Source organism: Hermetia illucens, chromosome 1, assembly GCF_905115235.1.
Source record: "Hermetia illucens chromosome 1, iHerIll2.2.curated.20191125, whole genome shotgun sequence".
NCBI lineage: Eukaryota > Metazoa > Arthropoda > Insecta > Diptera > Stratiomyidae > Hermetia > Hermetia illucens.
Window position 1 is genome coordinate 171,503,177 of NC_051849.1, and position 14,796 is coordinate 171,517,972.

The 14,796-nt window shown below is 37.2% G+C and overlaps 1 protein-coding gene across 3 annotated transcripts in view; it reads left to right on the plus strand.

Annotated features, from left to right (window-relative positions):
• The window catches only part of LOC119647199 (synaptotagmin 1-like), a 144,176-nt gene that overhangs the window by 95,170 nt on the left and 34,210 nt on the right, over positions 1-14,796 (plus strand). For all 3 annotated transcript variants that reach the window (XM_038048013.1, XM_038048012.1, XM_038048011.1), the window contains 2 exons: positions 7,377-7,571; positions 7,735-7,911. In XM_038048013.1, coding sequence (XP_037903941.1) covers positions 7,377-7,571; positions 7,735-7,911 — 372 coding nt within the window. The remainder of the gene's footprint in view (positions 1-7,376; positions 7,572-7,734; positions 7,912-14,796) is intronic.

Below are 14,796 nucleotides of genomic sequence, written 5' to 3' on the forward strand. Positions count from 1 at the left end.
AATGGGAGGCATAAAAATCAATTCTATATCTTTCTATTCCCCTGTCTGAATATCACACTCAATTTGCTGAAAAACGGTTGAACGGTTCTTTATGTGGGAGTATCTCCTTTATATGCAGTGAATACTACATCCATCCATTGAATTTTCGTAACAGAAAACCTATTCTACATCTAATAAGAACTGTGAATGACTAAATATAGCAGAGGTGCTCTTAATTATGTCGACTTTTGCCATTTTTTCGTCAAATTGCGCAATTAAAAACAACGAAAGTATCACATTTTGTTCCAAAAAGCATTTCCACGAAAACCTCAGGGAAAACTAGACATCTAGATTAAAGATGCGCGAAACATACCCTAGCAGGTAATGTGATATCACATCACTTTTCGAGAAAAGTGATATTACAAAGCAATATTACAAATATCACCTTTCCCTCTCTAACCACTCTAACCATACATGTTGTAATGTTATAACGTTTGATGATCTTTAGAACGCGCTCGGTGTTGGTAATGTGATATTAAATTTTAAGGTTATATCACTTTCGTGCAATTAAATAATTGCCTAGAAAAAAACTAAACTAGATACTTTATGCTTAGCGACAGCCTACGCAATCGTTCCATCTCTGGTAGGGTCTGGCTCGTCTTTTTTCTATACCATATATCATATATTGATCTTATCAAATTTCAGTGTGGATCATCCTCGCCTATATGGATTAAGTGATCCACCCACCACTACCTATTAAACCGGACTTGATCCATAACCAGACGGTGGAGGTATCATAGATTTCGTCGTTACATAGGCTACGAAATTGTCCATACCCATAGGGGGCCAAAAATTCTTGGAAGGATTCTTCTGTATGAAATGGTCGCAATAAAACCTGAATGTAAGGCATAGCGGCTATTATTCTACGATAGTAGGGTCCATTGCTTGTCATAGCCAGCAAATTTGCTGTCCCCCTTTCTTAATTTGTTACTCATTCACACGACGAAATTGCACAACTATGACGCGAAGCAGTCATGAGTTGATCAAAGCTTGAAGCTTTCGAATAACAGTGGTAATGGCCCGCGAAGTCCGCATCCACTTGTTGTCGAATTGGATCAAATGGAGAGCGAGTTCCTCCCAGTTTTCTATTCGGACTTAACGTCAAAGTGTTAAAAATTCAAAGGGGGCGAAGACGGCTTACGGTTTTGCAACCGGACACAAGCAACTCTTCAGATGCTGCCGCATTTTTGCCTGAGAGCAGCGTGACCGGACCAGTTTTCAGGTGTGATACACTCCTTTGTATCATTCGCAAAACTCAAAATCAGTGCAAATTATATTGAATCGGTGAATTTATCACCGACACTTCAGACCAAAGCTTAGTCGGAGCTAGTAGTGTGACTTTCCATGTACAACTCCAACATAGTAACATAGAGACAACTGTTCCCGCCGAATGGAGCGTTGGGGTGGCTTTGCTTTTCCTGATTTTGAACTAAACAGCAACTTAAGCCCATTTAATGCATCCATCAAAATCAAATTCAATGTTGCCGGCAGCATAAATGGGGCTTTCAGTTTATACAAATTATTCTGTACCCTCGATTTTCTGCCCAGTAATGCAAATAGAAAGAGAGAGATGATCACTCAGACTGAAAACCTTGCTTTTGTTGGGTTTTAGCTTTCAGCCGACTCTGCATGTATTCTTCTCCAAATCCAGAACCATTTCATCATCATCAACGGCGCAACAACTAGTATCCGGTCTAGGCTTGCCTTAATAAGGAACTCCAGACATCCCGGTTTAGCCCCGAAGTCCACCAATTCGATATCCCTAAAAGCTGTCTGGCGTCCTGACCTATGCCATCGCTCCATCTTAGGCAGGATTTGCCTCGTCTTCTTTTCCTACCATAGATATTGCCCTTATAGACTTTCCGGGTGGGATCATCCTCATCCATACGGATTAAGTCATCCGCCCACCATAACCTATTGAGCCGGATTTTATCCACAACCGGACGTCATGGTATCGCCCATAGATTTCGTCATTATATAGGCTACGGAATCGTCCATCCTCATGTAGAGGGCCAAAAATTCTTCAGAGGATTCTTCTCTCGAACACGGCCAAGAGTTCGCAATTTTTCTTGCTAAGAACCCAAGTCTCCGAGGAATACATGAGGACTGGCAAGATCATAGTCTTGTACAGTAAGAGCTTTGACCCTATGGTGAGACTTTTCGAGCGGGCCAGTTTTTGTATGCTGAAATAAGCTCTGTTGGCTGACAACAACCGTGCGCGGATACCAGTAGCGGTAGAGTGCCACCCTGGCGAACTCCACTTTAGACCTCAAATTCCTTAGACATTTTACCTTAATGCAACACACAGTGTTTTATGCTATCATATCCTAGATAGAGAATTCTGGATACTCACCGGGACCACCCTTTCGAAAGCTTTCTCAAAATCAATGAAAAACAGGTGAAGCGAATGATTTTAGCTACATAAGAGCAGGAGCACACAAATAACCCTCTAAATGTTGCACTCAATACAGGTGGCTACTTCAAAATCTTAACCACCATCCTTTTCTTCCACTCATTGCAAAAGATCTCAGATTCCCAGGATTTACGAATTCATTTAAATGCGTTGATTGAATAATTTTACATCCGTTTGGTGAAGGATTGATGGCTTCCCATATCATCCAAAAAAGAAGGAACTTCACCGAATGTTATGTGAATTAAAATCCACCTTTTCAGTGCACATCATCATCGATGTGGAGTCCACTGATCACGTTCCTCACATCTCCATTGAAAGACTTCTTCTTCTTCTTCAGCTCCTTACTTCCACGGATCGGCCTTCACATTTAGAAAGATAGAAGAAAAGGCACTGGTAGCCCAGTGCTTATTTAAACTCTTGGACAGGTTATTAGGAGTTTTGCGGAAATAGCCCGTATTGAATTTGTGAAAGTGGACGACCATCAAATACTGTTCCCTTTCGACGTTAATGTCAGACTCTTTTCGGGTACGTCCATTTAGAAGACAACTTCTAAATCTACTCTAATCGCCATTTTACTTCATTCGATAATCGAAGAAAAACATTGAGTATGAATCATAATGTATGTATTTAACATAATGCCAACTTGGATTTAAGTTAATCAGCTCAGAATATTACTTGTGAATGATTAGCCGGTGCATCCTGGTCCCTTAAAGACCTAAATATCGACCAAAACTTAAGCTAATCAAAGAGGAGATCCCACTCCATATAACAAAATGTGAAGGTGCCTAATCTATCTTATCTGGTTTTGTTACAAATATTCTTCTGCTGCTAGGCAACGCTTATTTTCGAGAGATGCTGTATGGAATCTAATAGAAGATGTGCCAAATTTAAAACCAGTTCGTTCACTTTAAGGTAGCAGAAATTATTGGCGCGCTTGTGTCACCACCCACCCTCGACGAGCTAATAATAATAATCGTTGGCGCAATAATCCATATTGGATCAGGGCTTTGAAGTGTGTTAGAGGACTTCATTCAAGACCCTAACGGTACACTACACGATTACAGTACCCTGTATGAGGCAATGTAATGAGCATTGCGCTCGCCCGAGATTACTACCCTGATTTGACTCAGGTACTCATTCACAACTAGTTGGTTGACTGCCTCCGCTTATGTGTCTCGTCTGCATCTTCTTACAGGCGTAGGGAGCTTCGACCCCAAAGTTCAGCACGGTACCCTTACGGGACCCGACTGCCTTTCGACAGTGGGAAAAACGACCTAAAACAATTTGAAGCTCCCCACGGAATATTGGTGAGCACTGCGCCGACTTTAAAATAACTCTTATCTCTAGCGCCGATAAAATGGTTTACCACGAATTAACGCCATAAAATGTGGCGGACTGCCGGTGCATATAAAGGAATCGGGTAGGGAGCTGAAAGCTCTTCTTGCCCCTTCAGCACAGTTCTCAACCGTAGTATATCTGATAAAGTTCCACCTCTTCTGCCTAATCACCGTTGCATGCGGATACAGATTGCTCTGCTAAACACAAGTGAAATTATCTCTGTCATCTATGTGATCAAGCGAGGCAAGGCCGTTGGGTTTGCCGGTCTTCCCGTAGAACTGGAGTATCTGAAGAGCTGCTGAGACTCTTTTGTATTAACATTTTTCTGAGTTACTATTTGGGAGTATCACATGGAAAGTAACCTCCACTGTCACTCAAAAGGTCCAAGTCTTGGGCAACAGTTGTCTGCCAAGTGTCATCTGGATACGGTTAATTTCGAACAAAAAACTTGGTTGGCAGTCACCCATGGCAGTGCTGATGACAATGCGAAAATAGCAGTAGGTAGGCTACACATTAAGGAGGGGCAACTTTTTCATTATTGGCCAAACTATGCAGTGGAATCCACTATCCCAGGACCACATGGCACGGAACAGTTGAGGGGGAGTGCATTCATCTCAGGGACTCCTCAAGCGCATTTCAGCGAACTATGAACGATGGTACGTCCCCACGATAGATGCGCTATGTCCCACTAAACGGCCAATTTCAATTAGGTGCCAAAATCACAAAGCGCATGAATGAAATGGGCGATATTTAGAGAAAATTGCTAATAACGATTTTAGTTTTCAGTTAACTCAGACTTCAGAGCTTAGTTCAAGAAAAATCCGAGCTCCATCATAATCTATTCTGCCTCTATGAATTCTTACAGGGTAGTTAGAGTCGTTTGGAGTAGACATTGTGGTGGTAGTGAAAACATTGTCATTGTCCATTAAACTCCTCACCGCCCTCCGCTCTTTGCTTTTTAAAAAGAATCTTCTCTATTCATGTTACCTTGATTGTCTTACATTTCTTAACGTTTTGCCATTTCACTACGTTTTTATTCATGAAGTATACCACCCCTAATGGAAAGGTTTTTATATTTCAAGTTAATTTCTGAAAATGGTATCCGCACTGATATTTTTTTCCAGGTACTTCCAGGGAACCCAATAATAAAAATGCTACGAGAATACAATAGCGTGCAGCTTGGTCCTTTGTCCTCCTTTGTTTCAAAAAAATAGCACGGTCATTTTTTCTATAATTCTCTTTCTTTTATGAATAAATGTTCAACATTTTTGGTGAACTCTATGTTCTTTCTTCTACTTTCTCTTTAGCCTTTGCCCCGTTCCCAAGTGCAGTCGGCTGGTGGTGATCAGTTATACCATTTTATTCTATCAAAGGTCTAACCTGGATGCTGTCGCAAGGTTTTTAAACCATCATCCAGCATATCAAGCCACCGTTGTTTAGGCCGGTTTTTTTATCACTTATCATCGACTTCCATGTTGAGACCAAACCTGGAACGTTAATTCTCACTGATGGGAATCACATGACCAATCAAAGATGCCTCACACACAATTTTTCCATGATAGATACAACCCTATATCGTTCGCAACATTTTTGTCCGGTTAATTTTCGACTTGAGGTATTTGCTTATATATCGGCCACAAAGACATCAGTTGTGAAATGCCACTTAACGCAGGCTGCGCTAATGCTTGAGCCCATCCCATAACGCAGTTTACCATTGCCAAATAGCATTGTCCCTAGATATTTTAATCACTCAGTTTTGGACAGGTCACTGCCGCTGACAGTGATAGTGCCTGTTCCATTAGGATCAGTCGTCAAAAATTCTGTCTTATTCAGATTCAATCTGAGACCCTGTTGCTTGAGGCGACCATTCTATTTTTCAACAAATTGCTCCATAATAGAACTGTGTACAGTCGCTTTCTTTGCTTCTCGGTTACCATTGTAATAAAATGTGCAAATTGGCCAGCGTTTTATTGACTAAAAACTTGTGGTAGAGGAGTTCCTTTGCACGGACCTTCATTTCATCAACGTCGTTCCAAATACAAGTATCTGGGTTCATGAACCGTTTACCTGGCTTGGTGCTACTGAGGGTTGCATCCACTTTATAGATAGTGTCTTTAAATTGTTTCCACGGCTCTCCCACATTCGTAATTGTTGGAGATTACGTAAGTGAGATCATTTCTCCCTTCTTCATACGAAATGGCCACCATTTAATAAGCGACAGGCCAGTGCGTTCCTCATGTTGTTTTATCGGTGGTCTGATTCGCAAGACATTAATCAACTGTCGATGTTTTGCTGTCAGTGACGCTGGCAAAATGTCAACGTTTTATGAGAATATAATAGATTTGCGTTTTACTGTTCACAGTATAAAATGTGGGAATATGAGATAATCGAAGCATATATTCTCAACTACAAGGTCATGGGTGTTCGCAAAATCGATTATACACTCTCCACCCTCACTGTGAGCTTCAAACCTTTCTCCACCATGGCACCTGTTACCGTCTGCCTTTTCGCCCATATGACCATTAAGGTCGCCGGCAATGGTGATATAGTCATCACCAGGCAGAAGCAGTTGCCAGAAGGCATCTTTTTCGGTATCAGGTCGACCTGTCTGTGATGCGTACACGCTGAAGAAGTGAATATTTCGATCAACTGATATAATGGTGAGCTGACTTGAGCCCTGCCCTGCCGCGTTGACTGTGATGAACACCTTGATATTTTCCCGAGACTTATGACTCAACACAATCATTTTGTTTTTAACGACATGCATTTGCTTGGTAGGCATAATGCAGTACCTATCTCCAAGAGAGATCAGGTAGGACTTATTTATCTCTCTGATAACAGCGTTTGATTTTTGTTTCCTCTTTCCTGGACTTGGGACGTACATGCTAAATACGAGTAAATAACATGGCGGAGTTTATATGTTTATTGTATATTTGAATTAAAGTAAAAATAAAATAAAAACATCAAAGACCTAATAATTTAGAAAAAAGCGCTGGCGGCAAAATGCAGCCATTTCTGACTTCATCTTGGCTTCAAATATTGTATATATGTATTTATACATCATCATTTTCGCGGATGCTAGAACCTCTACTACGCACCCCCAACACATGCCATCCTAGTATTTCGAGTACTTTCTGAAAATTAATGAGACTTTGGTGAAGCGGGGAGGACCCAGAGCAGAAACCAGTTTGCTCTTTATAAATCAAGTTTTCGAAGTGCTACCACTTGCGCTCCAGGATTATTCTAATTTATAAAAGCGAAAACGACGCACGCAGAATAGCCTTTCAAGTCGCATACTTGATGCTGGTGTCGTTCTTCAAAATATTGACAACCAATCCTTTCTATCTTTCTGGTGAAGATCTCAGATTTCAGATAAATCAAAGTAGTTGCCCTACAGAAATTTCAGGGTAAGATGGAATAATTCTGTGGGGTATTAATCATTTACTTACAGTAAAATTCTCCGCAAAATTAAATAAAAAGTCAACCGTATCAAAGAAATAATATATAATATTTATAATTTCTACTTTGAAAAACGATCAGTAAAAACTAAATAATAATTTAAGGGTTTTACCTCAATCTTTTTCAGTTGGAATATGATTTTAACTCAAACAGTTTGGCCGTAACTGTGCTTCAAGCCGAAGAACTTCCAGCCCTTGATATGGGCGGCACGTCCGATCCTTATGTAAAAGTCTACTTGCTTCCAGATAAGAAAAAGAAATTCGAAACTAAAGTTCATCGTAAAACGTTAAATCCTGTATTTAATGAAACTTTCACCTTCAAGGCAAGTATACTATTTAATAAATGAAATAAATGAAACTTAAATGCAGAAAAGGAAATATTTAGGGAATTATTTAAGTGCCCTTAGGAATGAAGTTCCCTAACAAAGATTCCGTAAAAAGAGGCGCATTGATAAATATTTAAACTATTTTGTTTTTGTCTGCTAGAATTTGCCCTATGCTGACGCTATGAATAAAACACTGGTATTCGCTATATTTGACTTTGATCGTTTCTCAAAACACGATCAAATTGGTGAAGTAAAAGTGCCACTGTGTACCGTTGATCTTGCCCAAACGATCGAGGAATGGCGTGAACTGCAAAGTGTCGAAGGAGAAGGTGGTCAGGTATGATCTTATAATTGCTAATTTTTCTATTAATTTTTCCGAACTATCTTTTGATTTTCCACTATAAACAAAATAATATCTGCTAATATCTGATTACAATAAAAATAATGTATTTTCCTGAAATTTGGAAGAACATTATTACCACCTCGAGTGAAAGAAAAAACGCCGAGGATATTTTTATATACTTTTATACAACAAATGGTAAAGTTTAATGTTTGTATCATCTATTTGCTAACTATGATAAATACCCCAATATCAAATAGAAATGACTTCCATATGAAAATATCCTCAAATAATGCCTCACAACTTATCTCTTTATGAAAAGTTTAATAATTAGATGCGAAACAGCAAACAATAACACGTTTAACAACAAAAACAATATCAAGAAAGATAAATGCTTAATACAAATAGGAAACATATAAAATAATATAATTTCACACCCAGTTCAAAAGGCTAGAGATCTAAATTTGTTGGTAATCCGAACTGAAAAAATCCACTAACCACAAGAAAAGGTAACATTGTTTCGAACAAAATCTCTCCCTTATCAATGCTTTACTACATTCTTCTAGGACATCACATAACCAAAAATTCTTATCATTTACACACTCTTGAAATTCTACAAATATTTTTTTCGTTCATTCTTCCTCTGGCGATTAAAAAATGATGCGTTAGTTTTTATATTCTCTTAAACTTCTGCTAATCTTAGAACAGAAACTTTTTCTATTTCGAATATATATATATATGAATATTATTATGCAAATTTTATTAAGTAATGCAGGCAATTTTTTCATGAATCGATTCTTTTGGAAATTTACAATATAAATATATTATACAACTCAATTATTTGAATGACTTCTTAAAGAGTTTCTTTTGCAAAACTTTATCTTTTTCAAACTTTTCGGAATGCGTTTACACATTTTCCTAAAACTTAAAATTAAAATACAAAAGAATCAGTTTTATATATAATAATCATATGATGATGTACATTTTATTCCATTTTCTGCTTTTTGTTTGAAAGTTATATCACAGTTTTAAAAGGTGTGTGCCTTTCACCAACAAAGACAATCAGGATCTCATTTAACTCAAAAGAAAAAATATTCCATGTAATACAAAATTTCCATTTCACAAGCAAATAGTTGAATATATATTGACCGATAAAAATGAAGTCTTTAGAAGCTTAGTTAAGTTACAATAACCTCTCAGACTTACTCATTAGAAATGACAATATCAATTTAGCAGTTGACACTGTGTCTGTATCCACATATAAAAAATACACAAAAACACAAAAGGAATTATATGCAAATTATACGCAAATTATCAAAAGTCTCAAGGATTTTTTTCTTAGATATATTATATTATCATAGGATCTAAGCAACATACAATTGTTGCGGGAATGTGTAAGACTTGCATATAATATATATAACGGAAGCAAAGTGGTGAACATTGAAACAAAATTAGCTTTAGCACTTTCAGTAAACTTTTGAAATTGGTAAACACGATTCCTACAATGCAAATTTATTCGTGTTCTCTTGCATTGGATCGTTTCGCAGCACTCCTTTACTATCAGCAAAATGATAGCAATATTCGTACCATCTGATATATGTACCTCTGTATGACAACTAGCTGCTAAGAACTTAATTCTCGCTACATACTGGTCAGATTCGCTTCCAAATCAAATACCCTTGCTAGACAGGACAACTACTCTTACTTTAGGGGGCAACCATCAGAAGGCTTACTTCTACATACTTTTTAGAGATTTTTTCAGTTTATCTAAGGCAAGAAGAACAAAGTTACGCGGCATTACTCTGCTGAAGGTCGTAACTAGAGTTCTCCAAGTGCAAATCCAATTTTTCTCTGAATCCAAATTTTGTAAAAAAGGCCCCCTTAAAACTACGATATCATCCGACATGTGGGGTCATATTCTTGGTAATTTTCTAAAAAAATATACAACCGAATTTCGTAATAATCGGTTTATTACTTTTTAAGTTAGAATTCGCGGAGATATGGAAAACGTCATTTTGAAAAGAAACTATTTCGCATGTAAAGATATTTTTCACTCTTAATTACAAACCAAATACAATTCCAACAAATATATAAGGTGTGTATGGTGGGGGAGAAACTAGAGCTTCTGAGCACTCAGGCCGTGTTGGCCCATTGTACTCGTTATATATAAGGTGACAACCTCTTGGATGTTCAAGCATGGGCCGATAATCGCACGGTTTTGCCCACATAAAAGCTAAAGCAGGAAGAATTTCGCGAATTATGCAAAAAAAAGGGGTTTCCTCCTTTAAATTAATTCGTCTTCAGACTCAGAATTGTAGTTCATGATGGAATACGTTAGAGTTCTATCGAATCCGGCTGAATATCCAGGTTTATTTCTCCCTTTACTAAAGAGAAACATCTGTGAGACGATTGGAACGCTCTTCCATTACGCTGGAAAATATTTTCTTTTTACCATTCAGTTTTGATTGGCGCTCTTTGAACTTTGCACATCAAAATAGTCGACCTAGTCGTGTATATGCGACTGTATTCACTTACGTAAATTGTTTAATTTAGACCTTCAATATTTCCACTGTCGAAAACTCTTACCTTTGTTTCGTTGTTATAAGAAAATAGGAGGTTAGTTTAAAGTAGAACTTCCAGTAGATCTAGAATTGAAAGTTTTTCAAGCGAAGGGCATCATTCCCTATCACCCTTTCTAGCCGTTCTTCTCAATAAGACACAGTAGAAGTATTGTCTCTAAAGAGTATAACTTTATAATACCCGTAGTGGTGTTAGCCGACTATAAAAGACAATGAACTGCGCCTCGCGATTGCGTTGGACTAGAGACGTAATATGCCTTGATCACATCCGAAATGAGGATATCCCCTATCCATATGTGGTTGCGTCGGTCATAAAAACTACGAGGGAGCTGCCTTCAATAGTATGGTCCGCAATCCCCGCCAACGAGAAAGCACTTGCCAAGATTGGTCTGAACACTAAGATGTCGACAGTAAGCGACCAAAAGGCCGGCCAAAACAACTGTGGGTTAAAACGCAGGATGGGGATTTGAAAGCCTCGTGACTGCATTTGGATCAGGGCAAAGGCTACAGAAAAAGAAAATAATACTCGACAACAGAAAAAGTAAAGGTCATGAAAGTTCTGAGATTATCAGTAACAACTGAATAAACCACTACGTCGTTAAACATTCAGCTAAGGGCTATATGCAAGCCGCATCTATATGTCGAGTGGAGTAGAGTAATCTTAACATAATCTTCTCAAATCTCTCACCAATTCCTACCGACTCTACAAGGCAAACCGACTGGCTTGAGGGGTTAGGACACACTGATAAATAAGCATATTTAGGAATTCTTTTCTCAACGGCACAATGGAGTTAATCTAAATTTTTTTAAACATCCTTAATTGTACATGTGATAAACTTGCAAGTAATGAAAAAGAAAATGACAACTACACAGCTTTTCTTTGACTGCTTTCCTGTTTGAAGGTCGGGCGGCCAAACCATTTTCACCTAAAATTGTTGATATACGGCGAACAAAGAAATTTTGAAGTGTTCAAAGGAATGGACAAACTTATCAGTCGCTGCGACCTAAATGGCAACAGTCTAGATTTCCAAATTCGACATCATTGGAAAAGGAAAAATATAGTACACAAAACTAATATGATCGAAAATCAAACGCCTTTTCCCACCATAAATCATTCACTTCGGAAAGCAATGAAGCCGCCCAATGGATCAATACGGTCGGGGGGTTAGAGTTATGGAACCGTCCAAACCGTCGGCATCTTTTAACGACCAGCATAAATCCTGGTTCTAAATAATAATAAACGAAGATGCATCTACGCATCTTCTTTCCTCCGTATGACCCTTATAAATATTTCTTTATCTATATCATTTTCCATATCTCGTCATACCCGACTCAGGTCAAATGTTTTCTTTCACAACATGTCCTGTTGTTGAATAATAAACGAAGATGCATTTGCGCATCTTCGCTGCTCAGAATGACCCTAATAAAAGGATAGGATTTTACGTAGATAAGAAGGATTTTACGTAGATAAGAACCATATGTTAATATGTGTTATGTATTAGATAGTTTCATAGAAGATAACATGTGTATATTATGTAAATAATTTTAAGGAAATATAAATACGAGGTGACCGAGAAGGAACCTCAGTCTTGTTTCGATATTACAATAGTCATGTTTCTAGATCACAGTACGAAAGTACTAAAAGAAACAACTGTGTAACAAATACACACTAAGTGTTGTTACTTAATTTTAGAGGAGTTAAATCTGATGCATGCCATCCAATTCATTTCAACGGTCTTGCTCACATAGAATCTAAAAGTGCTCCTGGTTTTGGCCTTATTACGGGGAAAATAATTCAACAAGTGCCAAGATCTACCATCATCCAAATGGAACACTTATATTATAGTGCCTTACGTCTTTTTTCTAAATGGTGGAAATTATCATAAATGGTGATGATTCTGAAGCAGGATAAAGATCCACCCTATCTTCTATCAGTATATCAATAAGCCTACTCCTCTTTGTAGTAGTTGTCGTTTCTGATGGTTGTGGTGTCCAACTTCAAAAGCATCTTGCTTTTTCGCCTTCTACAAAAATTTTTATATTCACGCCAATACCTATTTCAGGGGCTACTCACTCTCTTTTTTAATGCTTAGCTACTTTTAAATAGCTCCCAAAATATTTTTGCATAAATGTAAAAAAATTGTAGGCAAGGGAACAAATTCTAGAAACTGATACTATCGAACCTACGTCAACACGTGGACGAAAACCAAATTATTCCTTTTCACCACTTCAGGAGAAAAGGCAAGACTACTGAACAAGTTCTAACGTTATGCAGACATTTGCTCAGGTCCAACATGATGATCCCATCTCTAAAATTAAAAGTGTTCATCTCTTGACGAATCATTTGGCCTATTTGCGATTTGCTATTAAACAAACAAACCTTTATATAACGAGAATCCAACGTTAAAGCAGGGTACCTCAAGGTAGTGTCCTGGGCTCTTTGCTTTACTTGAAATATACCGTATACTTGGCCAATGATGATAACTTTCTGCGCGCCTTCCTTCCCAGTGTTCTATCTCTAGACCTTGAAAATCAAATAAAAGAAACTGAACAATGTTTGCCCGCCAAAGAATCAAAGTCATCAAAAATCATGTCCCCCAGTTAGGCTTAACTAAATACCCATTCTTCAACTAAGCAAAATTGACAGGGGCTTATTTCAAGGAAACATCAAAGAAAAACTCAGATCAACCTAAGATTCATAAACTTCCACTGGCTAATTAACAAAAGCAACAATAAAGTCATGCATATTCTCTCTTTATACTCGCCAAAAAATTGTTGCTTTCTATGCCCACTTTTCCAAGTATACAGCGGTCATCCACCCCTATCACCATTTTCAACAGCATGAAAATTATTTAAATTTAACAAGCCGTTTACCAGATATTCATGTATGTAGTCCTACTACAGAGGCTAAATTCACTAGGTCGGAAGAGACTATCATATCCCGTAAAATTATTCCTTTAAAGTAAACTATCTTATTTTTATCTGCTTAACTGCAGTGGTTATACATTCCAATAACCAGTTTTAATACACAACAGAAGTGTAATTTTGGTGAAGCATTATTTCCATTACTTATAACGGGACAGTTCAGAGAAATTCCCACCTTGGGGTGGAAATTACAGGTCACATGTTATGTTATGTTATCACTTTGACTATAATTCTTATTCCGGGCTCCATGACATATCACATTTACTGATTCTTGTTATGAAAGCGAAGAAAGGGTAGATTTATTTATATATTTATAAGGCAATTCTTCCCAATGCGTACATTGAATCCTAATTAAAGTAACTCATAATTAAACTTACAAATGTATAATTAAATATACAAATCTCGAAGAGTAACTGGTAATATTCTTATGGAATACAAGTTACTGAATGGCTTTATTTTCGGATCCTGGCTATTATTTAGCCCTTATTATGGAGGAATAGAGTAATTCGCCATGCAGATAACAATGCATAGGAATTTTACAGAAGATGAAAAAGTCGAAGCACACCCTGCCTCTATAAATTCGTTTGAATGAATCAAATAAACAATGAAGTCTTTCAATTTAGACGAAAATTCTTGTTTTCTATCACCAGCTTTGCTTTTAAAATGTCATGTAACATTCTATAGTATAATTTACTATGGAGGGTTCATAACAATGAATCATTGCATTTATATATCGTAATCTACTTAACTGTAACTGGAAGAGTTTCATTTGAATAATGTCCTTTCGTGCATATGTCCAGTGACAATCTTGCACTATTGAATGAAACTCATATTCCAGAATCTGAAAGCTCTCTCTTTAATTGATTAAAAACTCTTGACATTTTGAATGATCCAGTCATAAAGGCTAAATATATAAAATAATTAACAAATTGCATTGTTCAAATCTCTTTCCCATTGTGGGTACCCAGAGGAATAACTTTTCAAACCAACTGAACTCACTGTTCAGAATAATATTATTATATATTCCATAAATTACAAAACCAAAGTTTATCGAAAAACCATTGCTTTAACTAGTAACCAATGCTCACAAAGAATTATTAACAATAATAACCACTCTGCTTCCATCTTCACACAAACAAACTTATATTCTAATATATATGACAAATCTACATCCTGCAAATTTCATATCAATTTGAAAGAGAAAATAACATTATTAACAAAGACTAAAAACATTCAAAAATTTAACATTTTATTGACTCAAAATTATTTTTTTCTCTTTTTTCCTCATATTTTACTCTGCTGTGCTTACGCCTGTGAATGGTTGTGTCTTCAAAAATTCGATAAATAATTTTTAACAAAATCAAAACAAAACAAAAAA